At 42.2% G+C, this 27,275-nt stretch overlaps 1 protein-coding gene across 1 annotated transcript in view; it reads right to left on the reverse strand.

The window, feature by feature from the left end:
• LOC124798914 (trissin receptor) overlaps positions 1–26,995 on the reverse strand; it is a 120,957-nt gene extending 93,962 nt beyond the window's left edge. The window contains exons 1-2 of the mRNA XM_047262445.1: positions 26,968–26,995; positions 21,151–21,295 (exon numbers count right to left, since the gene is read on the reverse strand). Coding sequence (XP_047118401.1) covers positions 21,151–21,295; positions 26,968–26,995 — 173 coding nt within the window. The remainder of the gene's footprint in view (positions 1–21,150; positions 21,296–26,967) is intronic.
• Positions 26,996–27,275: the final 280 nt, after the last annotated feature.

The raw sequence follows: 27,275 nt of genomic DNA on the forward strand, positions 1-27,275 counted from the left end.
TCAGAAATTTATTCCTCAAATTAAGGCCGGTATTTGATATTAGTAGACTTCTCTTGGCCAAAAATGTCTTTTTTGCTATAGCGAGTCTGATTTTGATGTCCTCCTTGCACCGTCCGTCATTGGTTATTTTACGGCCTAGGTAGCAGAATTCCTTAACTTCATTGACTTCGTGACCATCAATCCTGATGTTAAGTTTCTCGCTGTTCTCATTTCTACTACTTCTCATTACCTTCGTCTTTCTCCGATTTACTCTCAAACCTTACTGTGTACTCATTAGACTGTTCATTCCGTTCAGCAGATCATTTAATTCTTCTTCACTTTCACTCAGGATAGCAATGTCATCAGCGAATCGTATCATTGATGTCCTTTCACCTTGTATTTTAATTCCACGCCTGAACCTTTCTTTTATTTCCATCATTGCTTCCGCGATGTACAGATTGAAGAGTAGGGGCGAAAGGCTAAGCCTTGTTTTACACCCTTCTTAATACGAGCACTTCGTTCTTGATCGTCCACTCTTTATTATTCCCTCTTGGTTGTTGTACATATTGTGTATGACCCGTCTCTCCCTATAGCTTACCCCTACTTTTTTCAGAATCTCGAACAGCTTGCACCATTTTATATTGTCGAACGCTTTTTCCAGGTCGACAAATCCTATGAAAGTGTCTTGATTTTTCTTGAGCCTTGCTTCCATTATTAGCTGTAACGTCAGAATTGCCTCTATCGTCCCTTTACTTTTCCTAAAGCCAAACTGATCATCACCTAGCGCATTCTCAATTTTCTTTTCCATTCTTCTGTATATTATTCTTGTAAGCAGCTTCGATGCATGAGCTGTGAAGCTGATTGTGCGATAATTCTCGCACTTGTCAGCTCTTGCCGTCTTCGGAATTGTGTGGATGATGCTTTTCCGAAAGTCAGATGGTATATCGCCAGACTCATATATTCTACACACCGACGTGAATAGTCGTTTTGTTGCCACTTCCCCCAATGATTTTAGAAGTTCTGATGGAATGTTATCTACCCCATCTGCCTTATTTGACCGTAAGTCCTCCAAAGCTCTTTTAAATTCCGATTCTAATACTGGATCCCCTATCTCTTCTAAATCGACTCCTGTTTCTTCTTCTATCACATCAGACAAATCTTCACCCTCATAGAGGCTTTCAATGTATTCTTTCCACCTATCTGCTCTCTCCTCTGCATTTAACAGTGGAATTCCCGTTGCACTCTTAATGTTACCACCGTTGCTTTTAATGTCACCAAAGGTTGTTTTGGCTTTCCTGTATGCTGAGTCTGTCCTTCCGACAATCATATCTTTTCCATGTCTTCACATTTTCCTGCAGCTATTTCGTCTTAGGTTCCCTGCACTTCCTATTTATTTCATTCCTCAGCGACTTGTATTTCTGTATTCCTGATTTTCCCGGAACATGTTTGTACTTCCTCCTTTCATGAATCAACTGAAGAATTTCTTCAGTTACCCATGGTTTCTTCGCAGCTACCTTCTTTGTACCTATGTTTTCCTTCCCAACTTCTGTGATGGCCCTTTTTAGAGATGTCCGTTCCTCTTCAACTGTACTGCCTACTGCGCTATTCCTTACTGCTGTATCTATAGCGTTAGAGAACTTCAAAAGTGTCTCGTCATTCCTTAGTACTTCCGTATCCCACTTCTTTGCATATTGATTCTTCCTGACTAATGTCTTGAACTTCAGCCTACTCTTCATCACTACTATATTGTGATCTGAGCCTATATCTGCTCCTGGGTATGCCTTTACAATCCAGTATCTGATTTCGGAATGTCTGTTTGACCATGATGTAATCTAATTGAAATCTTCGCGTATCTCCTGGCCTTTTCCAAGTATACCTCCTCCTCTTGTGATTATTGAACAGGGTATTCGCTATTACTAGCTGAAACTTGTTACAGAACTGAATTAGTCTTTCTCCTCTTTCATTCCTTGTCCCAAGCCCATATTCTCCTGTAACCTTTTCTTCTACTCCTTCCCCTACAACTGCATTCCAGTCGCCCATGACTATTAGATTTTCGTCCCCCTTTACATACTGCATTACCCTTTCAATATCCTCATACACTTTCTCTATCTGTTCATCTTCAGCTTGCGACGTCGGCATGTATACCCGAACTATCGTTGCCGGCGTTGGTCTGCTGTCGATTCTGATTAGAACAACCCGGTCACTGAACAGTTCACAGTAACACACCCTCTGCCCTACCTTCCTATTCATAACGAATCCTACACCTGGTATACCATTTTCTGCTGCTGTTGATAATACCCGATACTCATCTGACCAGAAATCCTTGTCTTCCTTCCACTTCACTTCACTGACCCCTACTATATCTAGATTGGGCCTTTGCATTTCCCTTTTCAGATTTTCTAGTTTCCCCTACTACGTTCTTCTGACGTTCCACGCCCCGACTCGTAGAACGTTATCCTTTCGTTGATTATTCAATCTTTTTCTCATGGTAACCTCCCCCTTGGCAGTCCTCTCCCGGAGATCCGAATGGGGGACTATTCCGGAATCTTTTGCCAATGGAGAGATCATCATGACACTTCTTCAATTACAGGCCACATGTTCTGTGGATACACGTTACGTGTTTTTAATGCAGTGGTTTCCATTGCCTTCTGCATCGTCATGTCGTTGATAATTGCTGATTCTTCCACCTTTAGGGGCAATTTCCCACCCCTAGGACAAGAGAGTGCCCTGAACCTCTATCCGCTCCTCCACCCTCTTTGACAAGGCCGTTGGCAGAATGAGGCTGACTTCTTATGCCGAAAGTCTTCGGCCGCCAATGCTGATTATTTATCAAAATTTAGGCAGTGGCGGGGATCGAACCCTGGACGAAGACGTTTTGATTATGAATCAAAGACGCTACCCCTAGATCACGGGTGGAGACCTACCCGCCCGATTAAGAGATCTGACATTCCACGCTCCGATCCGTAGAACGCCAATTTTCTTTCTCCTGATAACGACGTTACGCTCTCTTGAGTAGTCCCCGCCCGGAGATCCTAATGCGGGACTATTTTACCTCCGGAATATTTTACCCAAGAGGAAGCCATCATCATTTAACCATATAGTAAAGCTGCATGCCCTCGGGAAATATTACGGCTGTAGTTTTCCCTTGCTTTCAGCCGTTGGCAGTACCAGCACAGCAAGGACGTTTTGGTTAGTGTTACAAGGCCAGATCAATCAATAATCCAGACAGTTGCCCCTGCAGCTACTGAAAAGGCTGCTGTCCCTCTTCAGGAACTACACGTTTGTCTGGCCCCTCAACAAATACCCCTCCGTTGTGGTTGCACCTACGGCACGGCCATCTGTGTCGCTGAGGCACGCAAGCCTCCCCACCAACGGCAAGGTCCATGGTTCATGGGGGTGGGGGTAAAATATCCTGAGTTGTTTTGTCTTTATGTTCATTTATTTACAAAATTCTGTCAAAAAAATTGAGTGTATCGGAAAAGAAAGATAACATGCTCCACAATACAATTTTAATAACAATTCTAGTTCAGTGTATCCGTAACTTATCATAGAGGAATGAAATTGCGACAGTCAATTGTCTTAGTACACGTGCATAAAGTATCATCTGGTTTTAGATTTCTAGCTGTTTTAGAAAGGACCTTATGCCCTTTTTTATTTTAAAAGTAGCCCTAAAAGCGGATCATTATCAAAATATTTTTTTAAAAATTCGGTTACAATGTATTACTGATGAAAGATATTAGCTTATTATCAAATAGTTTTAATGTGTGCGAGAAATTTATTTTCACTGTTAAGACTCCTTGACAAAACGTGCATTGAAAACGATCAGTTTAACATGGTGGAGATGGAAGGTACCTCCTCCTTTTAAATCAAACATCGTGTAATACAACTGCTATTTCTTAGGAGCTTCAACACTTGACACATTTAAATTGGGATGTATCTTATTTCATAACGACTTATTATTCACATAGTCCCCATTGAAATGTCGAATATTAATTTTGTCAACACATTTCCAAGTCTTATCTCGCATAAACACTGACTTCACTTAAATCTTCTCTATTATTTGGAATCAATTCCGCTCCAGATTCAACGTACCAGAGCTGTAGCCTATTCGAAGCTGGGTCTCTGGACGTCTGTAATGCTGAAAAGAACATATACTATCCATCATCTACAAATGAATGCTTTTTTGTTATCAACCCAGTACGTTGCACCCTCTCGTATTAGACATCATTAGTGGTCTAAAATGTAATAACAAAATATGCATACCCAGTTATGTGAGATGGGAGGGAAGTACATACACAGGATGGTCCATTGATCTTGACCAGGCCAAATATCTCACGAAATAAGCGCCAGACGAAAAACCTACAAAGAACGATACTTGTCTAGCTTGAAGGGGGAAACGAGATGGCGCTATGGTTAGCTCGCGAGATGTCGCTGCCATAGGTCAAACGGATATCAACTGCGTTTTTTAAAATAGGAACCCCCATTTTTATTACATATTCGTGTAGTACGTAAAGAAATATGAATGCTTTAGTTTGACCACTTTTTTCGCTTTGTGATAGATGGCGCTATAATAGTCACAAACATGTGGCTCACAATTTTAGACGAACAGTTGGTAACAGGCAGGATTTTTTAAATTAAAGTACAGAACGTAGGTACGTTTGAACATTTTGTTTCGGTTGTTCTAATGTGATACATGTACCTTTGTGACCTTACCAGTTCGAGGACGCATGCTCTTACAGTGTGACTACCTGTAAATACCACATTAATGCAATAAATGCTCAAAATGATGTCCGTCAACTTCAATGCATTTGGCAATACGTGTAACGACATTCCTCTCAACAGCGAGTAGTTCACCTTCCGTAATATTCGCACATGCATTGACAATACGCTGACCCATGTTGTCAGGGGTTGTCGGTGGATCACAATAGCAAATATCCTTCAACTTTTCCCACAGAAAGAAATTCGGGGACGTCAGATCCGATGAACGTGCGGGCCGTGGTATAGTGCTTCGACGACCAATCCACCTGTCATGAAAAATGCTATTCAGTACCCCTTCAACCGCACGCGGGCTATGTGCCGGACATCCACCATGTTGGAAGTACATCGCCATTCTGTCATGCAGTGAAACATCTTGTAGTAACATCGGTAGAACATTACTTAGGAAATCAACATTTAAATTGCCATCGATAAAATGGGGGCCAATTATCCTTCCTCCCATAATGCCGCACCATACATCAACCCGCCGAGGTCGCTGATGTTCCACTTGTCGCAGCCATCGTGGATTTTCCGTTGCCCAATAGTGCATATTATGCCGGTTTACGTTACCGCTGTTGGTGACTGATGCTTCGTCGCTAAATATAACGCGTGCAAAAAATCTGTCATCGTCCCGTAATTTCTGTTGTGCCCAGTGGCCAAACTGTACACGATGTTCCTGGTGCATACAAATATGGTACGGGTTGAATCGATGTTGATGTATCATTCTCAACAACGACGTTTTTGAGATTTTCGATTCTCGCGGAAATTGTCTGCTACTAATGTGTGGATTAGCCGCGACAGCAGCTAAAACACCTACTTGGGCACCATCATTTGTTGCACGTCGTCGTTGACGTTTCACAGGTGGCTGAACATTTCCTGTTTCCTTAAATAACGTAACTATCCGGCGAACGGTCCGGACACTTGGATGATGTCGTCCAGGATACCGAGCAGCATACATAGCACACGCCCGTTGTGCATTTTGATAACAATAGCCATACATCAACACGATATCGACCTTTTCCGCAATTGGTAAACTGTCCATTTTAACACGGGTAATGTATCACGAAGCAAATACCGTCCGTACTGGCGGAATGTTACGTGATACCACGTAGTTATACGTTTGCGACTATTACAGCACCATCTATCACAAAGCGAAGAAAGTGGTCCAACTAAAACATTCATATTTCTTTACGTACTACACGAACATGTAATAAAAATGGGGGTTCCTATTTTTAAAAAACGCAGTTGATATCCGTTTGACCTATGGCAGCGCCATCTAGCGGGCCAACCATAGCGCCATCTGGTTTCCCCCTTCAAGCTAGACGAGTTTCGTTCTTTGTAGTTCTTTCGTTTGATGCTTATTTCGTGAGATATTTGGCCCGGTCACTACCAATAGACTACCCTGTACATATTTTACAGTGGATCCTCCCATAGCAAGCATAATCCGTTCCAGAATCTTACTCGTAGCGCGAAACTCTCGTTAGGCGAAACTATTTATCTCATATAAATTAATGCAAAATACGACAGTGCATTCCATGCAGAAAAAGTGCTAAAAGTTTTATCTTATTCTTGTCAGTTATTCAAAGAAAATTATACATACCGTATCATGTACTTTATTATTCACGATACGTAACTAGTTATTATTTCCTATGAATCTACCTATACTCATTTTTTTCTGACGATGCCTCAACACTTGATGAAAATGCGACACATCATTATCGTCAAGTAAATTCTTAGCTCGTGTAGCCATTGCCTTATGGGTATTACGATGTTTAATGTATGATGCATCCGCTTCCCATGGTTTCAGCATTTCTGTTATTGCGCCAGAAGATTGCAGCTTCCCTGTTACCACTTCCTCCTCCTTCTCCTCGTCTGTAGAATTCCTCTCCACAACTTCCTGCTGTGAAATATAGTGCAACTGCATAATCTATTCGGTGATCATTTCTTAGCTGTGATTTGCTACAAGCTCATCGATGTCATTGTTATCCACTTCTAATTCCATGCTCCTGGCCAAAGACACCATTTACAGGCTCCACAGATACTGACCGACTCAAATGCCTCAGAGTCACATTCGGCGACGCACTCCGGCCAAAGCTTCTTCCAAACAGAAGAGAGAGTGCTCGTGGTAACCCCATCCCACACCTTTTCTGCTATTTTCACGCAGGCTACCATGTTGAAGAGGATTTCCAAAACTCTCTGAGAATGAGATTGGTAGCTTCAGTCAGCTCAAGGCAATGCTCGAAGAGTACTTCAGTATAGAGCTTCTTAAAGTTAGAAATAATCTCCTGGTCCATAGGCTGGAGTAACGGAGTGGTGCTGGGAGCATAATTTGGATCTTGATGAATTGAAATTCTTCAAGGCTGGAGGACAGGCAGGAACGTTGTTCATAGCCATTAAGACATGGAGTGGCAAATTCATCTCAAGCAAATGTTTTTCACCGGAGAACTAAACACTTCGTTGGTCGAATCACAAAAGTAGATCACGTGTTACCCAAGCCTTGTTGTTGGACTTCCACATCACATTTAACCTGCTGATCTGTACTTTACTACCTTCCTAAAGGCTCGCGTAGTTTCTGAGTGGTAAACAACCAGCGGTTCAATTTTCAAATTGCCGCTTGCAATGGCACAGAATAGCAGTGTGAGACGGTCTTTCATTGACTTGTAACCGGGAAATTCATTCTACCCTGCTATTATGAAGGTACGATTCGGCATCTTTTTCCGGGATAGACCCGTCCCGTCACAATTAAAAACCTGTTGCGGCAGATAAGCCTCAAAATCTACCAGCATCGTGGAGTTCCTGATGAAGTCCTCTGCTGTCTGTGTCGGAGCTGTCTGCTTCGCCTTGCCCTCACAACGCTGTGGATGTCGGTTCTTCTCTTAAATTTGTCGAACCACCCACGGCTTCCCTTAAACATTTCTTCGACCGTTGATAACCGTGGCGTCTTCTTAACGAGGTCGGCGAAAATCATTCTCACTTTCTCACAAATAATGTTCCCGTTAATAGTGTCGAGTTGCAATTGCTTTTCATTATCGATATAAGGAACTACCTTTCGACATCGTCCAGAATACGAAACCATTGTTTAGTCACTCACTTTGAAGCAGTTATCTCCTTAATCTTGTCCTTGTTCTTAAGGATAGTGTAAATAGTTGATGTAGACCGATTGCATGCACGCTCTAAATCAGCAACGTTCACACCACGTTCGAATTTTTCAATGGTTTTACGTTTCATTTCCAAGGTAATTGTTTTGTGTTATGATCGTCTTTATCTTAGGAGACATTCTACGAAGGTTAATAAAGTTTGCACACAGAAAGCATTGCTTGAACACAACTTTAGAAAAATCTGTGATCACCAGCTGGACTAATATGGTAGGAGAAAGAGAGTTGAACCCAGACTGCAGAACGTACTAAAGGCATTGTTCATATACCGCTGTCGACAGTGAAAGGTGTTCATATTATTGAACGTTTCAACCGCCGCTCGCGAGCGGCTGATGACGTCACAGTAAATCGTCGTCACTGTAGACCTTAATGGTCTCTGGAGGTATGTTTTCTACACAAACAGTCACTTAGTTCTCGTAAATTACTGGCCAGTGGTTTCTGGACGCATCACAGATAGCGACATGTGATAGCGTCACAATTGTGTTCCAATGGTTTCAGATCCTGCGAACTTGGTGACGAAGACATTAACGTGATTTCACTATCACACTCCTCAGGCCACTGTAGTATTATTCTGACCTTTTGACGCAGTTACCCTGCGGGAAGATATCATCGTCGTCAGGGAAGACACCTGACATGAAAAGATGCACGTGGTCCGTAATAATATTCATGTAGCCCGCTGTTTAAACCACAGGTCCCACGAAGCCCATATAAATTGTAAAGGTGTTTAGACGGGGTGTGGGCGAGTGAATCTCTGGTAAAAGCGCAGGTGAAAGTCCCTACGTCCGTGGCGCGGTGCATGTTTCGAGAATCCGTCCGCCTGAATTACGGCTTCTCAGGACACTGCCATTGAACTGGTGTAACAACAAACGTAGCTCTTACGATCAGGCGACGTGTTTCGTTTGGTTCACGGTCATTCTCGACGATCTCGTGCCCCCTGTAACCGTAAATGATCATGTCGTGAATCAACATCGGTTTATGTACTCTACATCTGAGTCCCATGCTCAGAACTGTGCATTCAAAGAGTTACTCCGAAATACCTCTCCCCTCACCAGAGTAGCACTCTGTAGTCTGATCTGCCATAAACTGCCGTTTAACCTGCTTTTCTTTGATGAAGCATGGACGTAAAAAAAAAAAAAGGAAGAAGAAGAAAAAGAAGAAAAAAGACCTTGTAGCATACTCGAGTGTGCAACGTCGCTTCACCACTCTCTGTAGACACATTCGACAGTAGCTCTTTTACACCCGACAAGTTTCGCATTAAGAATCTGCCCTTTATCAAATCCACTTATGTCAGTGTATTTCCTCATTTGTTACTCGTATCGTCGGTGGACTGGCTCCCCTTTCGTCCCAGCTCACAAGAGGACCGTACGAACATTCCCTCAGCGATCTGATTCATATTGACTGGTTGTGCAGGGCACGACTAGGCATTCAATACATGTAAGCAGCAAGACGCAGCTCTCAGACGTTTTCGAGAAAACATTTACGCGTGCTTACCTACTACGTATGTTCGTTAGCATTCAATGATTTTGAAAGGCAAGCGAGTTGGCGCTTAGTTTCGTAAGCGCGAGGCCTGTAGATATAGTCAGGGTTCATAAGAATGCTGTAAGTCGTAGATATTGTTTCCCATGTTTCTATAATCAGCACCATCCTGATTCGTATAGTACGCCATAGGTTACACATTGTACTTGATACATACATACAGAAAATAATATACAGATAGTGACTGAAAGTTCTTGTGTGTCCATTTTTTGTAGTCTCATTACGAAAGTTTTTTCTCGGTTTTTCAGGATAGAGATTATGAAAATAATAAATGAATCATTCAATAACGACAGTTAGATGGGATCTAAAAAATAAAAAAAAGGGAGTGCAGGGATCCATGGAGCACGAGCTTCTGAAACTAACCGCTTAACACGTTCGGCTGTGGACTTCCTGCGTTCACCAGACAAAATTTATAAATACGCATAAAATTTTAAATGTCGATGTTCTCGAAAGCAGTTGGGAGTCGCGTCTTGCTGTTTAAATATGTTGAAGTCGTAGTCGCGCCCTATGCATTGTGTCAATTTGAATCAAATCGGTGAGGGGAAGTTCACACGATTCCCCAGTCAGCTTCGTGCTACCCCTAAAGGGCCACATACCCACAATGACTCCTGGCGGCAGTCACACACGGTGGGCAGTGGTCATAATGTTTTGTCTCGTTAGTGTATGTGCACTACTAATTTTAAATCTCTGTGAACACCAATGGCAAAAATAAAAATAGAAAGACAAGAGATTTTGTCACAACGAGAAGGGTTAGACTCTATGATGTCTACTTAATTGTAAAGTCCCATATAAAATTTAAGTTTAATAAGACATCATGGGTAAATGTGAAAATTTTGTCATTCAAACAATGCTTTTTGTTATTCCACTTATCAAAGCATAGATGGTTATTTGTCACATTGAAAGAGAACTGTGAACACACAGTACCAGTTCTAAAAGTAGAACTTGAAATCAATTGCCTGACAAAAAAAAAAAAAAAAAAAAAAAAAAAAAAAATATATATATATATATATATATATATAAAATAAATAAAATGCTGCACTGACAATGTCTCTTGAAACAATGTATTTTTTTCTTCTTATAAATAGTTGCGTTTTGCAGTTGCTTGGGACTTTGCGCTGGGCGAGTATTCGCGATAAATGAAAGCTAAGTAAGGGGCCAGCGCCGTGGAGTACTCTTTGTAAAAGCGAATTGGATTCCATAAGGTCCTGGTGACTTATTTCTTTTCAACTCTTTCAGTTACCTCTGTCAGGGATGCTTATTACTATTGTGTCCATAAGGGACTCTGGGCGATGGTCAAACGACGGTATGACTTTACGATTCTCCTGCGTGAACCACGAACGCGAAATTTTAAAACTTCGGCTTTCTATGCTTGACGTGTACATCTTCCCAGAGGTGCCTGAATCTCCGCAAAACTTCACCTGTCGTCATTTGCGCGTTCTCTTTTGAAATCAAAGTGCAACTGTCTGTGTTTCCTCAGCATTTTCCGTCTTTAATCTGCTTTTAGGCACATACTTCTCCGGAGCAAGATTTCCAACCTAAACGTTACCCATAATTCCTCTACGTCCATCACACAGGAACTCCATGATGTCAGTTCATAAGTGAGGTGCTAAAAACTGCTTATCTGCTCTTTCTAGCAGAAACACTCTCCTTGCGTTCTTAACTGATTTATTAACTTTCGTATTCATAGTCGCTATGATGACGTTATGATCGCAAATCCCTGTCTCTGTACTGACGTTGTCGATAAGGTCCCGAGGAACGTAATCCGGGGTAGTACTGATTCGCTATTCACATGCGCGACGTCATTCATCAACAGTCCGTGCTTCCCGCTCGCTGCAGTATTTCACAGTCGTTTGTGGTGAGGTGCTGATGTCACCCTACAGAAGGAACGATAATTCCTTAGTACGTCTGCTTCTTGTCTCCGACCAACGTTGCCTGGTCACACAGAATTTTGTGCGGGGTCTGTTACTTGCTCTATGCCGGCAGGCGCTGATGTGAGAGGGTTTGGATGTCCTTGAAGCACAATGCAGCGATCCTTCTCTGTGGTTGTTAGATGTGGCTGACCGGAACCTTGACCGCTATTGACCACTAGTACACCTGTCGTCACGTTCCTATGAAGTCGACACCGGGACGCTGTCACATCTGAACACCCCACAAACCTTGATATTGTACGATTTTATTAGCCAGACAAATCAAGACCCACAATAAAGCCACTTTCCAGCTTTGTCAGGTGCTAATAACGCTATCTTATAACACTACGTGACATTGTCGTCTCCTTCACAGCGATCAGCCAGCATATGATACTGATCATTTTCCTTATATACCCCATCTCTGGTAACAACACCGAATACGACCAACGCTAATATTCTCTGGTAACCGCTCTACCTGTCGCAGAGAATTGCAACATTCATTTACACATGCACGAAGCTACACTGAAACTGTGTGTATCAGTTATTTTGTGAGTCACTATATTAAAATACCATACGTAAATTGGGAAGCAGAAACAGAATTAACTGCCTTGCCCCGCGCGGGGTAAACGTGCGGTCTAGAGCGCCTTGTCACGGTTCGCGCGGCTATCCCCGTCAGAGGTTCGTGTCCTCCCTCGGGCATGGGTGTGTGTGTTGTCCTTAACGTAAGTTAGTTTAAGTTAGTTTAATTAGTGTGTAAGCCTAGGGACCGCTGACTCAGCAGTTTGGTCCCATATAACCTTACCACAAATTCACAAACTGCCCCGCAGTCTGAACTAATTTTCAGACAATATCTTTTTAATCAACCAGCAGATCACATGATATGTTGCTTCCTATACATGTTACTGCTAGATCCAGCCTACGTCTACTTTCACAGTGGCATCAACGCCTATACCCGGCAAACTGCAGTTTACGGTACATAAAGTAGGACTAGAACGTCACGCCTCCTGTTACGTCACCGTACGCTCTGCAAGAAGGATGACCGTCGGTAAAGCTCTGTTATAAAGCTGTGCTCTACTCGAAGGTGCGCAACCGCATTGCTTTCGTAGGTCTTATCCCACTGAAAATCTCTCTTTACTTCTTCCGAACTTAGAACTTACCTTCGCTGACAGTTCTAGAAGTACCTATTTGCGTGCAATTCAAATCAAAGCGCAAACTGGTATTATTGGCAGAAAAAAAATCATTGACAGAGGCAAAAGAAATGATAAATGACCGAAAAAAATCGTACGACTGCCTAAGGCTTGAACTCTTGTCATCTTGACTGGTGACATGTAGCCGACATATAGGCATGAATGTATTTAATTTTAGAGTGTGGTATCTGTCGACGGACAGAATAGGTTGCATGATATTGCTCGGAACGCGTTATTTTGTAATTTTACAAGAAAGTCTTTCCCTGACAAACTCTGCATTTTTTGTAACGCTTGACGCAGGAGGTGTTCGAGCGTCAATGAATACTTGATAAGAGAACCGTGACGTAATATGCAGATATATTCTGCAAGGCTTGTGTTGATGTTAGCTAGTAAAACTCTCTCACATAAACAAGCTGTACGCTAAACCCTGTCGAACGATGATTCTAAGAGTTATCTTCTTCGTGGATGAAGTAACCGATACCTAATTCGATTCTTTCGAAACTTTTTTACACATACGTGCCGGTTCGTATTCATATGTAATTATTACAATACTATGCCAGTAACCTAAAGTAAGTTTAAGTAAACCACATCATCCAATTTATTATTAAGCCCCAAGGAACGTCATGCTATACAAAATTATCAGAGGATTTATCTCATTTGAGAAATCATATTCCTCTACTTATCACCAATGTAAAGAGTAGCGTTCAATATGTAGTCCTGCCAATCTATTCTTGTAACAAAATTCCATTTAAATTTTTAAAACACCGTGGTTGTTTTGAAGGGTAAATTTTTTTGCAAAGCTAAACAGACATATAAATAAAATAGAAAAAGAAATGGTGAAATGCTGTGGCGGTAGGATCTTCTACTATTTCCAGAAAAATAGTTTTACTGGATTCGAACGTAGCATAGGTTCTGCCAATACAGCTGTGTTGATGAGAATGTATCTGCATGTAGGTATGTGTGTGTGTGTGTGTGTGTGTGTGTGTGTGTGTGTGTGTGTGTGTGTGTGTGTGTGTGTGTGCGCGCGCGCATTTCTTTTGTGAACAGCTCTACTTGGCTGGTAATTTTTTGCCTGTTCCTGATTGTGTACAGTTGATGCAGACGGACATGGAATGCTTTAATTACATTCTGACTCAATATCTGCTCCGTATCAGATAATATTTACGCAGCTATGCCCACGGCGTTCATTAACAAGTTTATTGCAACTTCAGTGAACGCGAAACCTGTTTTCTCAAGTTTAATTGTACGTTACTTCCAATAAAAATTCTCGATATAGATGGCTGAGAATGCGGCATTACGGCGGGTACCTCTTTAAGTGAGTTTAATGTTTCTTTTTTGTTTTTTCTTAAAAATAAAGGGTAAAAAATAATTACTTAAAGTAGCTTTTGTGAGAAATATGCCGCAAATGTGCCCTTAAGTTACCTATGAATAGCACTGGGTCGCGTTTTCTTGTATTACAGCGACGAGAAATAATCTTTTGCTACTGCAGCTCATCTGCAAACCGTGAGAGCAAAGCAAATTAGTTACGTCATTTCCTCCTAGAACATTCCTCTATTTGTTAATTTTTATCGTTCTTATCAGCTTCTCATGTAATTTTCTCAGTGAGTTCTTCCTATATTCCGTCGCCTAAATGTAATAAATGTTTGAAATTATGATTAATGCTGATAACTTTATTAAAAACTAGAAAACCTTTCAGAGACAAACTAAAGAGTTAATGTTACTTATCCAAAAGCAGTTATTTTCTTGCGGCGAGATTTTAATAGGACATATACTTTGGAGCTTATCACTCGGAAAAAGAGGCAAAAAACTTGTTTGCATTGAGCTGAAGTTTGAGAAAACTGTTTCCCCTTTGTCGGAGGAGTTTAACTTAGTTTAGTGACGTGCTTACGGTGTTCACTGATAGGCGGCCGTTCATGAATTTTTTTGTGCAATGAAAAATAGTACACTATAGTGGAGAGTTTCAGGCATGCATGTTTGTGATAATGCCACAAAGTACAACAGTTGAACAGTTTCTACACCAGTTTATTATTTCTGATAACGCACAGCCGTCATCTTGCTGTTTTTGTTAAATACTGCTGTAGGATTTCAGATGTTTTCCATTTCATACGGTACAATATTTTGTTTATCCACCGTTTAACAAACTCAGCATCACTACCACTGTCCCGCCATCATAAATGGTTTCGTAATCTCTGGTAGGATATGGAAGCTACGTGCGATAATTGGCTAACTAAAGAAGTACTACACGGGCTCCGGATAATTCCTGACAATGATGACAAAGTCATCGACAGCTGGAGTTTGCACATGAACCTGTCCTGCGAAACCCAGAGAACATTTTTCAAATTGTTTATTGAAGTTCTCAGTATCAATTCTGTATTTTTTTCATATTTAGTTGCTTATTTCTTCTATTCGCCAAGTTACGAAACTTCAAAACTTTGATCAGTGTTGAATCATGGCAGTCATATTTCCACACGTCTGCGCTGGCAAGACAGATGTTGAACTCTCATAAATACTGTTCCGTTTCAGGAGCAGGTTCTTCCTGAGAACTGCACATTCGCTTCCGTAGAACAATCTGCTACTAAACATTAAAGAACAGCAAAAATTATAGGCTTTGAACAGTCTTTCAACCTCTCTGAATCTCAGAGGAATGCTGCGTTGTCCTCCTCCCGTTACTAAGGTACTCTGGTGAATCTCAGTAACACGACGATACTGTGTAAAAGTGTAAGCCTAAGTCACAACAATAATACGCGATAGGGGAACAAGAGATATATCGGTTGCATGAAAAACACAAGGGCCAACTCTTATGGAGGATTCAGGACACAAAAAAGGGACTATGTTGGTTGGGGAGTTTTATGCTATAGCGAACATTCGTTTTGGCTTGCATGGGACTTGTGGTAGTACTCAAAGCTATCATACACAGCTGTAACTTTATGCTCGATGTCTTCCATGACAGCCATGAGGGGTTCCAGCAGGATAACTATCCGTTGTCACAATGCAACAACCGTGCTACAGTGGTTTGAGGAGCGTGAGAGTGAACCAAGTTAGCCTGATGTGATACCGATGGAAATCGTGTGCCAGTTTGGAACGTGCGCACCATCACCCCATACTTTTTGGGAATTGCATGATGCGTTTAGACAGCTGGTGCCACGTATCTCCGGAAACCTAAGAGTGATTTGTCACATACATGCCATGCATAATTGCTGTTGTTTGCTTCCCGAAGGTGGACCAACACGTTGTTAAGCAGAGAGTCATAATGCTTTGGCTTATAGTTGTATGTTCATAGCGACTTTTAAAAATAATACATACATAAAAAATGTTTTGCGTCACCTCAGTTCCGAGAGTTCCGGAACCTGTACAGAGAATTGGAATAGAGATCAACATAAACATCATTTCCGCCCTTTTTATTACCCATGAAAACCACACATTGCATGTTGTACCACCATACAGTGAGACCTTCAGAGGTGGTGGTCCAAATTGCTGTACACACCAGTACATCTAATACCGAGTAGCACGTCCTCCTGAATTGATGCCTGCCTGTATTCGTCGTGGCATACTATCCACAAGTTCATCAAGGCACTGTTGGTCCAGATTGTCCCATTCCTCAACGGCGACTAGGCGTAGATCCCTCAGAGTGGTTGGTGGGTCGCGTCGCCCATAAACAGCCCTTTTCAATCAATACCAGGCATGTTCGATTGGGTTCATGAGTGGAGAACTTGCTGGCCACTCTAGTCGAGCCATGTCACTATTCTGAAGGAAGTCATTGTGATACAATAACCACAGTCAGCTATCTTCAGAAGTTCTGGGAACCGGGGAGATGCAAAACTTTTTGGATGTGTGTACAAAGAAATGCTATAGGGATACGAACAAGCAAGGTAGTGATGATGTGGTAAGAGTAAGGGAGGAGAGGATGGACAGACGGGAGGAAGATGGACGCCGGTAGGGAAGAGGAGATGATCGTCAGAGCGAGGGGGAGGGAGAGCTGGACAGAAAACGGACGTGGAGATCGTCAGAGGGCGGTTGTGGAATTGATAGAAAGGGGGGGGGGGTTGAGAAGGACAGAGAGAGGTGTATTAGGGAACGGACGAAGAAAGAGAAGGACAGGAAAGGGGTGAAAAAATATAGTTATTGTAAGGAAATAGGAGGAAATGGACAGAATGTGAGGGGTGGAGCGAGTGGACAGAGAGAGAGGGGAGAAAAATATGTACAGTGAGAAGGCATAAGTGGACATGGACAGTGAGAGGTGGAATTGGAGATGGACAAGGAGAAGGGGGAGGAGGAGATGAAGACAGAGGAGGAGCAGGTATATTTAAAGGACTGAGGAGGAGAGAGAATGGCGAGGAGTGGGTGGAATTAGAGGGGAGGATAAGATAGAGAAGTAATGAGCAGTCGGGCGGATGCGGCAGGAGCAGGTTGACACAGAGTAGGGCCCAGGAAATGAACAGACTGAGGTCAGAGGAGGTGGACAGAGAGAGGGGGGACGAAGAGACAGACGGAGAGAGGGGTATCGAGGAAATGGACTGGAATAAACATTCATACACCGGAACGCGGCTACTCAACTAGTAATGACGTAAATGATGGCAATCTGAATAACAACAGCAATAGAGACCTTTCGGTTACTTTTTAATTTTATACGAGGATTGGAACTTAAATAGTTGCAACTGTTTATTTACAGCTCGTACAAAATAGATATGTGTTTCAAAGTTTTACTGACCTTCAGAGTAGCCACAGCATTGTGTATAACCCGTTGCCAGCGATGTGGAAGTCGTAGGATGCAATTAGCAGTGCCAGTTGTGTTGACAGTTCGAGCGGCGCGGTCTATTGCCCGAAGAATTTGTAGCAGTTGTGAAGCGAGTGCCGTGAAGTGTTTCTTTCAGTTTAGAAATCGAACTCACGAGGTCTTAAGTCAGGGGAGTGCAGTAGGTGGTATAACACTTAGCAGTCAAATAAATCAGCTTGCACTGTACTTGCTTGAGCATTGTCCTGCAAAATGATGGTCAGGTCCTGCTGAAAGTGTCATCAGGTCTGTCTCTAAGCTGGTGGTAGGTTGTGTTCCAAAAATGGATAGCATAGAGACAGAAGTGATGACACCTACCGCACGACCTGACCATCATTTTGCAGGACAATTCTCAAGCACGTACAGTGCCTTCTGTTTCTGATTTGTTTGACTGATTGGGCTGGTAAGTGCTATCCCACCTACTGCACTCCCCTGGCTTAAGCCCTTGTAAGTTCAACGCAAATTCTAAATTGAAGGAAACACTTCATGGCATTGGCCTCAGAACTGCTACAAATTCGTCGGGCAGTAGACCACGCCGCTTGAACTGTCAACTGCGGGATTTCAAAATAAAATGATGGAAGATGTGATGACGTGGCCCTCAACTACGCCCCCTCTGACTTAGAATTGAAATATTAAAAGCTTTGGGTGGTTTCGTTCTTTAGGGGCTGGGATACGTAGTTGCCGATTTACAGGCCAAATACTGCTGAGTCTACAGTATACGATAGGAATACAGACATGAATCGAATGGCCGAAGGTTTCTATCACTCGGCAATTGAGAATTATGAATGTAACATATAAGTTAATAAAAGAAAGATTGCAATTAAATAAAATCTGCAGGTACAATCTTAATGACTTTAAATGATGAATACGATAGTAGAAATACTTTTGAGAATGCGGTATATTTCTGCAGAGCGCTTATTGGTGTCGATGGTCCAGCAATTAAATAAAACATAAGTTGAATAACAGGGAAACAATTGATTCCCACCGCACGTAATTAGTTATGAACAACCACATAGCTCGCGAGATATTCACTTCTAAACGCACACTGCGTCTTCGCTGTTGAAGGCACGGAAATCTCACAAGAACACAAGTTGGCACTCCGAAGTATTTCTATCTCTCGCGATCACACACAAACTACTCCACTCCAAGTCTTTCCCGTGACCGTACGTCGCGCCTTCACGTCCAGCATTCCCCGTGTACTGTGCGACGTCTCTCGTGCCGCACTGTTCCGAGACCCCTTCTCCCGAACTCGCTTCTATCCAGTCTCTCCATTCACGATCTCTGTGATAGGCTAGAGCACTCGCGCCATGTCTTCAAACCAACGCAGCCACACAAAGATAATGAAACACATTCGAAATACTGGATTTACAGTTAAATAACTTCAAATTAAATAAATATTCCTACGGCTGGACCATAAACACGCTCTCACACACATTATTAGATACATAAACAAATTAAATATACAGGGCTATTACAAATGATTGAAGCGATTTCATAAATTCACTGTAGCTCCATTCATTGACATATGGTCACGACACACTACAGATACGTAGAAAAACTCATAAAGTTTTGTTCGGCTGAAGCCGCACTTCAGGTTTCTGCCGCCAGAGCGCTCGAGAGCGCAGTGAGACAAAATGGCGACAGGAGCCGAGAAAGCGTATGTCGTACTTGAAATGCACTCACATCAGTCAGTCATAACAGTGCAACGACACTTCAGGACGAAGTTCAACAAAGGTCCACCAACTGCTAACTCCATTCGGCGATGGAATGCGCAGTTTAAAGCTTCTGGATGCCTCTATAAGGGGAAATCAATGGGTCGGCCTGCAGTGAGCGAAGATACGGTTGATCGCGTGCGGGCAAGTTTCACGCGTAGCCCGCGGAAGTCGACGAATAAAGCAAGCAGGGAGCTAAACGTACCACAGCCGACGGTTTGGAAAATCTTACGGAAAAGGCTAAAGCAGAAGCCTTACCGTTTACAATTGCTACAAGCCCTGACACCCGATGACAAAGTCAAACGCTTTGAATTTTCGGCGAGGTTGCAACAGCTCATGGAAGAGGATGCGTTCAATGCGAAACTTGTTTTCAGTGATGAAGCAACATTTTTTCTTAATGGTGAAGTGAACAGACACAATGTGCGAATCGGGCGGTAGAGAATCCTCACGCATTCGTGCAGCAAATTCGCAATTCACCAAAAGTTAACGTGTTTTGTGCAACCTCACGGTTTAAAGTTTACGGCCCCTTTTTCTTCTGCGAAAAAAACGTTACAGGACAAGTGTATCTGGACGTGCTGGAAAATTGGCTCATGCCACAACTGGAGACCGACAGCGCCGACTTCATCTTTCAACAGGATGGTGCTCCACCGCACTTCCATCATGATGTTCGACATTTCTTAAATAGGAGATTGGAAAACCGATGGATCGGACGTGGTGGAGATCATGATAAGCAATTCATGTCATGGCCTCCACGCTCTCCCGACTTAAGCCCATGCGATTTCTTTCTGTGGGGTTATGTGAAAGATTCAGTGCTTAAACCTCCTCTACCAAGAAACGTGCCAGAACTGTGAGCTCGCATCAGCGATGCTTTCGAACTCGCTGATGGGGACATGCTGCGCCGAATCTGGGAGGAACTTTATTATCGGCTTGATGTCTGCCGAATCACTAAAGGGGCACATATCGAACATTTGTGAATGCCTAAAAAAACTTTTTGAGTTTTTGTATGTGTGTGCAAAGCATTGTGAAAATATATCAAATAATAAAGTTATTGTAGAGCTGTGAAATCGCTTCAATCATTTGTAATAACCCTGTACATATATCAAAGGAATAGAACAAACGGTAGGCCAGTAGCCTAATGTCTCTGTGCTTCCTAAAACACAGTAGATATTTAGCCAACTTCTTCATGAATAGTATATATCGGATATAAACAAAGACATAGATGAATAAATATATTTATAAGCATGCTGCTACCGTTTTTTCGTGTAACTGTGGAGTACTTATGGCCTGACGCGATCGATAGTGATGGGCCACTTTGACCTCCATTGACTCATGTACTATTCAAGTTACATGCCTGTAATTTATACCAGTTTAGGTTTACACTAATAGCTTTCCAAAGACACGTCGATCGACGAAATCGGATGAAGTGTTTAAATTTAGGAAATTCGTTGCTGGGTGCTACTTGTATAATTTACCTGCAGATAGTAAACTTTAAACTAATAAAGATACTGAAAGTCTGAAACTTCCTGGCAGATTAAAACTGTGTGCCGGACCGAGACTCGAACTCGGGACCTTTGCCTTTCGTGGGCGTATTGAAAATCTGAATACACCATCAGAATCGTCGTGCAAATAATGGTAATGTACATGTTTCTTTTTGAGGTATCATCATTCATCTGGCTACTACTAATTTCTAGACGAACTGTGAAATGTCTGCTATTAAGGTTTCCCAAAGTCCGTTATCTTTGGCCCTCTCGGCGCACAGCGTCACCAAGGAATTCACAGCCACGTGCTCGATGGGCCACGTGCTCCTGCCGTTGTGAGGCACCAAGCGGCCCGAGCTGTGGGCGCCAACTCTGAACTTAGAATATTTCCAGGGCGCCAACTCTGAACTTAGAACATTTCCAGGGCGCCACAACTCGCCCGTTACCTGACACAACACACCTGGTATTGCTAAGAGTGTCCTACCACTTCCACATCGCTGGCAACGGGTTATATACAATGCTGGTGGCTACTCTGAAGGTCAGTAAAACTTTGAAACACGTATGTATTTTGTACGAGCTGTAAATAAATAGTTGCCACTATTAAAGTTCCAACCCTCGTATATTATCTGATGTTCAGTGAAAACAACAGCGAGTTGCCCAGGATACGTACGTGGTAGCGAGGTGTATGTAGAGGTTCTGGAAGACGCAGAAGATGCCGACGCACAGATCAGCAAAGGCGAGGTTGGCAAGCAGGAAGTTGGTAACGGACCGCAGCCGCCGTGACATGGTTACCACCACAATCACCATCAGATTCCCTGCGGAACAAGATCAGAAACATGCAGTAAAATTCACCTTTGTTTCTCCGTTTTGCATTTCTGAAAATACATACGTGTGCTGAAATAAATTAGTCGCAGCTGTAATATTTTCGTAAACTGAATTTCTGCATATGTAGCTCTCCCCCCCAAAATTGTTCTTTGTGCGGTGGGTAATAATGCTTCGTTCTTCGAAATATTGTAACTACTGAAAAGTGCTTGGGCAGCTGAACAACAATAGATTGATTACAAAAGCTTTTACTGCATGTTACACTAGCTTTACGATTTATAGATGTCATTTCGGTATTGTAAATGCATTGATTCGAGAAAAAAAAATTAACGGTCTTAATAAAATAATGTGTGAGGCGACATACATTTTCCTCTGAGCAATTTCTCATCTCAAAGTTTCCCAAACATTCATGAACAATGCTTTGCAAAACTTTCGACTGCTAAAAATAGTAATGGGAGGTATTCTGCTCCAGCTGTAATCGATAGCATAATAACATTTTTTATGGACATAATGTATCGTTAGAGTACCCTCACAATTCGACCAATTACAACAACATGTTGCTTATTACCCTTCCTGTATATTGTTCTGTCTATATGGCAGTTCAGCAGGAAGGTTTCCTACATGCTCACATGTCCTACTGCAGTTGTAGTCGTTTCTTGTTTGGTTTTTCTCGGTGAAGGAATGTATGGTGTATCTAGGAAGACAGACAAGTAATCTTAGAGCACAACATTCTGCCGACGACGAAGTTAATTGGAGCAAAATAAAAACTGATTTGGCGCAGGTTAGAGTGGTATACAGGTTATGGTCTTGTTGAATGAAAACTTTACTTTTCTTCTAAAATGATTTAGTAGAACCACTGAATATCTGAATAAGAATGAGCTAAGGGTAATTTAACCATTTCTTCTAGACGACATTAAATCAGCGTGTCCTACCTCGTTTGAAGTCAAGAAGACCGGGCATTTATTTCTAGATCGTATGTTCAGTGTATCAAAAGGGTGTATCAAAAAGAATCATCCGTTTTTAAAAAAAAATCATAACTATTATGTTATTTGAGATATGTGCGTGAACAACGTATTGTTGGTAAGAGCAAACTTTCGAGTTTTACATCGTTCCCGTTAGGTATGCGCCCAATTTAGTTCTAGGAAAAATGGTGTCTGGACAACAGAAAGCCTTTTGTGTTCTACGTTTTGCGCAGTGCGGGTCAGTAATAACTGTTCAGCGTGACCAGGTATGGCGTGGATACTCGTACAAGCACAGAGCGTTAGACGATGGCATGAGCAATTCCGAGAAACTGGTTGTTTGTCTAAAGGCAAATCGCCGGGCCGTCGCGGAGTATCTGACAAAGACGTCGAACGCAACTGTCATAGTTTAACAAGGAGTTCGCAGAAATCCGTCCGCCGTGCAGCTCAGCAGCGGAACATGCTCCCGATGTCCGTCTGGCGTGTGTTGCGTCGACGTTTACGCACGAAATGATCGTTCATCTACGGCGAGCTCTGCGTGAAGTCGACAAATAACAACGTGTGGTGTTCTGTAATTTCGTTCTTGGAAATATGGAGAAAGTGTTCTTCCACGCTTAGTGTTTAGTGACGAGGCAACATTCTATTTAAATGAAAGAACAACCATCATAATGTGAGAATACGGGTACGGAACAACGACTTGATGTGTTTTGCGCAGTTTCTTGGGAAAAGGTGTGTGGTCCATTCTTCTTTGTCACGAACCCTGCTAGAGGAAGCACATGTCTCGATATGCATGAGAACTTTATTTCCCCGCAGTTGGAGACTGATTCGAACGACTACGGATCGGTCACGGTGGACCAAACGATTTAGCCTTCCATTACTGGCCTCCAAGGTCAGCAAACCTGACAGTATGTGATTTTTTCTTGTGGGGGTTTATAAAAGACTCTGTTTGTGTGCCTCTGTTACCAACAACAATGAATGAACTGAGATATCGCTTAACAGCAGCAGTGGTAGCTGTAACTCAAGACATGCTCGCTGCAATTTGCGAACAATATGAATATCTATGAATACCACCTTGACATATGCCGTGGGGCCGGCCCGGGGTGGCCGAGCGGTTCTAGGCGCTACATCCTGGAACCGCGTGACCGCTACGGTCGCAGGTTCGAATCCTGCCTCGGGCATGGATGTGTGTGACGTCCTTAGGTTAGTTAGGTTTAAGTAGTTCTAAGTTCTAGGGGACTGATGACCTCAGAAGTTAAGTCCCGTAGTGCTCAGAGCCATTTGAACCATTTGAACATATGCCGTGAATCTCAAGAGTCATACTGAACGCCTATGAAAAGGTACGAAAGAACCTTTTTGAGTTTCCCGTTCATCAAAAAACAAAATTCAGTGTACATTTTTATTGGTTTCAGAAATATAGACTAGCCAAATCGGATTGTTCTTTTAATACACCCTGTATTTCTATAGTGAGCCCCAAATAGATATAAAATAGTGCATAGTCCTCTTTACAGCTTTGAAATATCTACACCAGTGTTGTACCATATAAAATTCTCTTGCGTAGCGTTTCGTACATGCCTTCTACAAACTTTCCTTGCGTACCATTCACGAATCTTACTTAACATTGCAGTTAATATTTAGCAGCCATACTTGCAATGAATAAATCATTTTCTACATACACAAAAAAAAAAAAAAAAAATCAAATGGCTCTGAGCACTATGGGACTTAACATCTGAGGTCATCAGTCCCCTAGAACTTAGAACTACTTAAACCTAACTAACCTGAGGACATCACACACATCCATGCCCGAGGCAGGATTCGAACCTGCGACCGTTGCGGTCGCGAGGTTCCAAACTGAAGCGCCTAGAACTACTCCGCGACACTGGCCGGCTCTACATACACATTCAAGATAAATTCGATCATGCGAAAACTGAACATTTACGTTCAACAAAAGTTATCAGCTTCGACCCGTGGAACAGCGACACTAGATTTTATGTGGTGAAGCATTGAGTACCTGCCACCAGTATGCTCTGTATGGTGCAGAGTAGCGTATCGGTTACTTTACTTTACCCTCAACTTTCCCAGTTTTTTATTATCACAGATAAGAGTGAAGAGGGTATGTAGGTATGCTTTAACGCATCGCTTGGTTGAAGCTGGCCGACCTTGTCAGAGGGATAAGACACCATGAAATATTTCAAATATCTTGAAGAACTGAATATTTATTTTTGTTTCCAAAGGCATTTTCACAGCACGACTCGCATTAGCCCTGATTTGATAAACGATTTATTAATAAAAAGATTTTGAAAAAAAGAAACGGTCATGTTTTGTGAACTGATTTATCTGACAGTAAGAAATAAAATAGATCAGAGAAAATTTTGATGGGCCTTTTCCTTGCGCTGGGTAACATGAGCGGAAAATGATACTGGATGGTCCGCGTTATACACCAGAGAAATATCCTCATGTATTCTTTAAAATTTTAAGATTCTATGTTAATCATTGGTCTTCAAATTCTCAATCGGCATGTAATTTGTGTACATGATTTCGACATTCGTTCAAGGGCGCGTCAAATGTTTCTTTAATCTATTTTATTTCTTACATTTAGACAAATCAGTCCTCGAAACATGACAGTTTTTTTCAAAATTAATTTTTACTTCAGTTTTTTATTGACAATTATCACGCCAGTGTAACTTCTTACGCGAAAATAGCTACGCCTCGAAAGATGAACTTTTTGACACTTCATTTAAATAGCTATCAGCGGCTGTTCAGTTTCAAATTTCCTTCAGTTCACTAGTTAACTTTTTCTTAATTACTCTTCTAACTCTCAAGCAATTAATTTTCTCTTTGATTTTACTCTGCTCTAAAGGTCTTTTTACAAACAAGTAAAACCCATTATGGTTTGAAAGACCCGTATACGAGACAGTAAGAGATAACTGTTTTATCAGATACTACTACTACTAGCGAAATTGAGGAAGTTTGCTTTGCAGAGTAGATGTCGGTGATAGTGCTACTCCAAAAGACGAAATGGACTGATATTTAAATAAAAACTGTACAACGGCAGAAAATATTTGTTACTACTGGAACCGAAAAGAGTAAAATTATCCTACACTTCTGAAAAGAGTCAAAAGAATATTGTGTGCAAGACCATCCAGTTTGGTTCCCGAAAGAAGTTTTAGTTTTGCCGCTCTTCATTCTCAACGCGAGATGGTCTCTAATACATTCACACGATACTGATGCTCTAGTTTTTATTCAAAGTTATTTAACTGTAAGAGGAAAGTGAGTGAAACAGTGTAATGATAGTATATCTCCACATTCAGTTTCGTTCTTCATAGCTGGCACTTGTGAAAAGTTTTCGTTTATTGCACATGTTCGTTGTACACTGAGTGACAAAAGTCGTGGGATAGCGACACGCACATACAGAAACGACGGTAGTATCGCGTACACTCTGCATAAAAAGGCAAGGCATTGGTGGAGCTGTCATCTGTACTCAGGTGACTCAATGTTTCCGGCGTGATTGTGGTTGGATGACAGGAATTAACCGACTTTGAATTCGAAATGGTAATGGAAGCTGGACCCATGAGACATTCCATTTCGGAAATCTTTTGGGAGTTCAGTATTCCTAGATCCACAGTGTCAAGAGTATGCCGAGGAACCCAAATTTTAGGGATTATCTCTCATCAAGGATAACATAATGGCCGACGGCATTCATTTAATAACAGAGAACAGCGGCGTTCGCTTAGATCTAACAGACAAGCAACACTCCGGGAAATAATCGTAGAAATTACTTTGGGACGATGGACGAACATATCCGTTAGGGCAGTGGGGTGAAATTTGGCGTTAATGGGCTATGGTAGCAGACGACCAGCGCCGAGTGCCTTTGCTGACGGCACGACAATGCCTGCAGCGGCTCTCCTGGGCTCCTGAGCATATCAATTGGGTCCTGGATGGGTCACAGGAAAAACGTGGCCTGGTCAGAAGAGTCCCGATTTCAGTCGGTAAGAAGAGGTGATAGTAAGGTCCGAGAGTGGCCCAGACCCCACGACGCCATGGGCGGAAGTCGTCAACAACACATTTTGCAAGGTGGTTGCGGCTCCATAAAGGGTTAGGCTTTGTTTACATAGAATCGACTGGGTCCTCCAGCCCAAAGGAACCAATCATCGACTGAAAATGGTTATGTTCGTCTTATTGAAGACCATTTTCAGCCATTCATGGACTTCATGTTCGCAAGCAACGATGGAATGTTTAAGGATCTCAGTGCACCATGTCACAGGACGACAACTGTTCGCGATTGGTTCAAGAACATTCAGGATGATTCGAGCTAACGATGTAGCCACCCAGATAGCCCGACATGTGTTTCATTTAACATTTATGAGACTTTATCGAAAGGTTAGTTCGTGCAAAATTGCGTGCACCGGCAACTATGGACGTGTATAGCAGCAGCATTGCTCAGTATTTCTACAGGGGCTTCCAACGCCTTCTTGTTTCCATGCCACTTAGAAATGCTGTATTATGCCGGGAAATAAGAGGTCCAATACGATGTTAGGAGGTATGTCATGACTTTTGTCACCACGGTATTTATGTCTGATGTAACTAAATCATTCTTCGGAGCACTCACAACTTACGGAATTAATATAAACCTATGTTTGTGCGGGAATGAGCGTTGAACAACAGAGGTGTTGCTGGCAGTTCAATTTTGCTGAGTCCGGCGCTTTAACCTGTAGCCACTGGCTTGCAGGCGGCCATAGTAAGTGAGGCTGGCAACACTGTGAAAGAACGTAGGCTTGCACTACAGCGTTGCGGGCCATTCGTCCCGTCTCTGACGTTGATCCGCAACTCTGATGTTGATACTGTGCCATGAGTTAAGGTAGTTTTTATTTTCTAAGAATGACCCTGCACTACTTTTTAAGCAGATGACATCATTAATAATTGATACTAATGCTTGTCTCAAAACCATGACCAACAGCTACCAAAAATAAGTTGTTGTTGTTGTTGTTGTTGTGGTCTTCAGTTCAGAGACTAGTTT

The sequence above is a fragment of the Schistocerca piceifrons genome, chromosome 5 (genome assembly GCF_021461385.2).
Source record: "Schistocerca piceifrons isolate TAMUIC-IGC-003096 chromosome 5, iqSchPice1.1, whole genome shotgun sequence".
In the NCBI taxonomy this organism is placed as follows: domain Eukaryota; kingdom Metazoa; phylum Arthropoda; class Insecta; order Orthoptera; family Acrididae; genus Schistocerca; species Schistocerca piceifrons.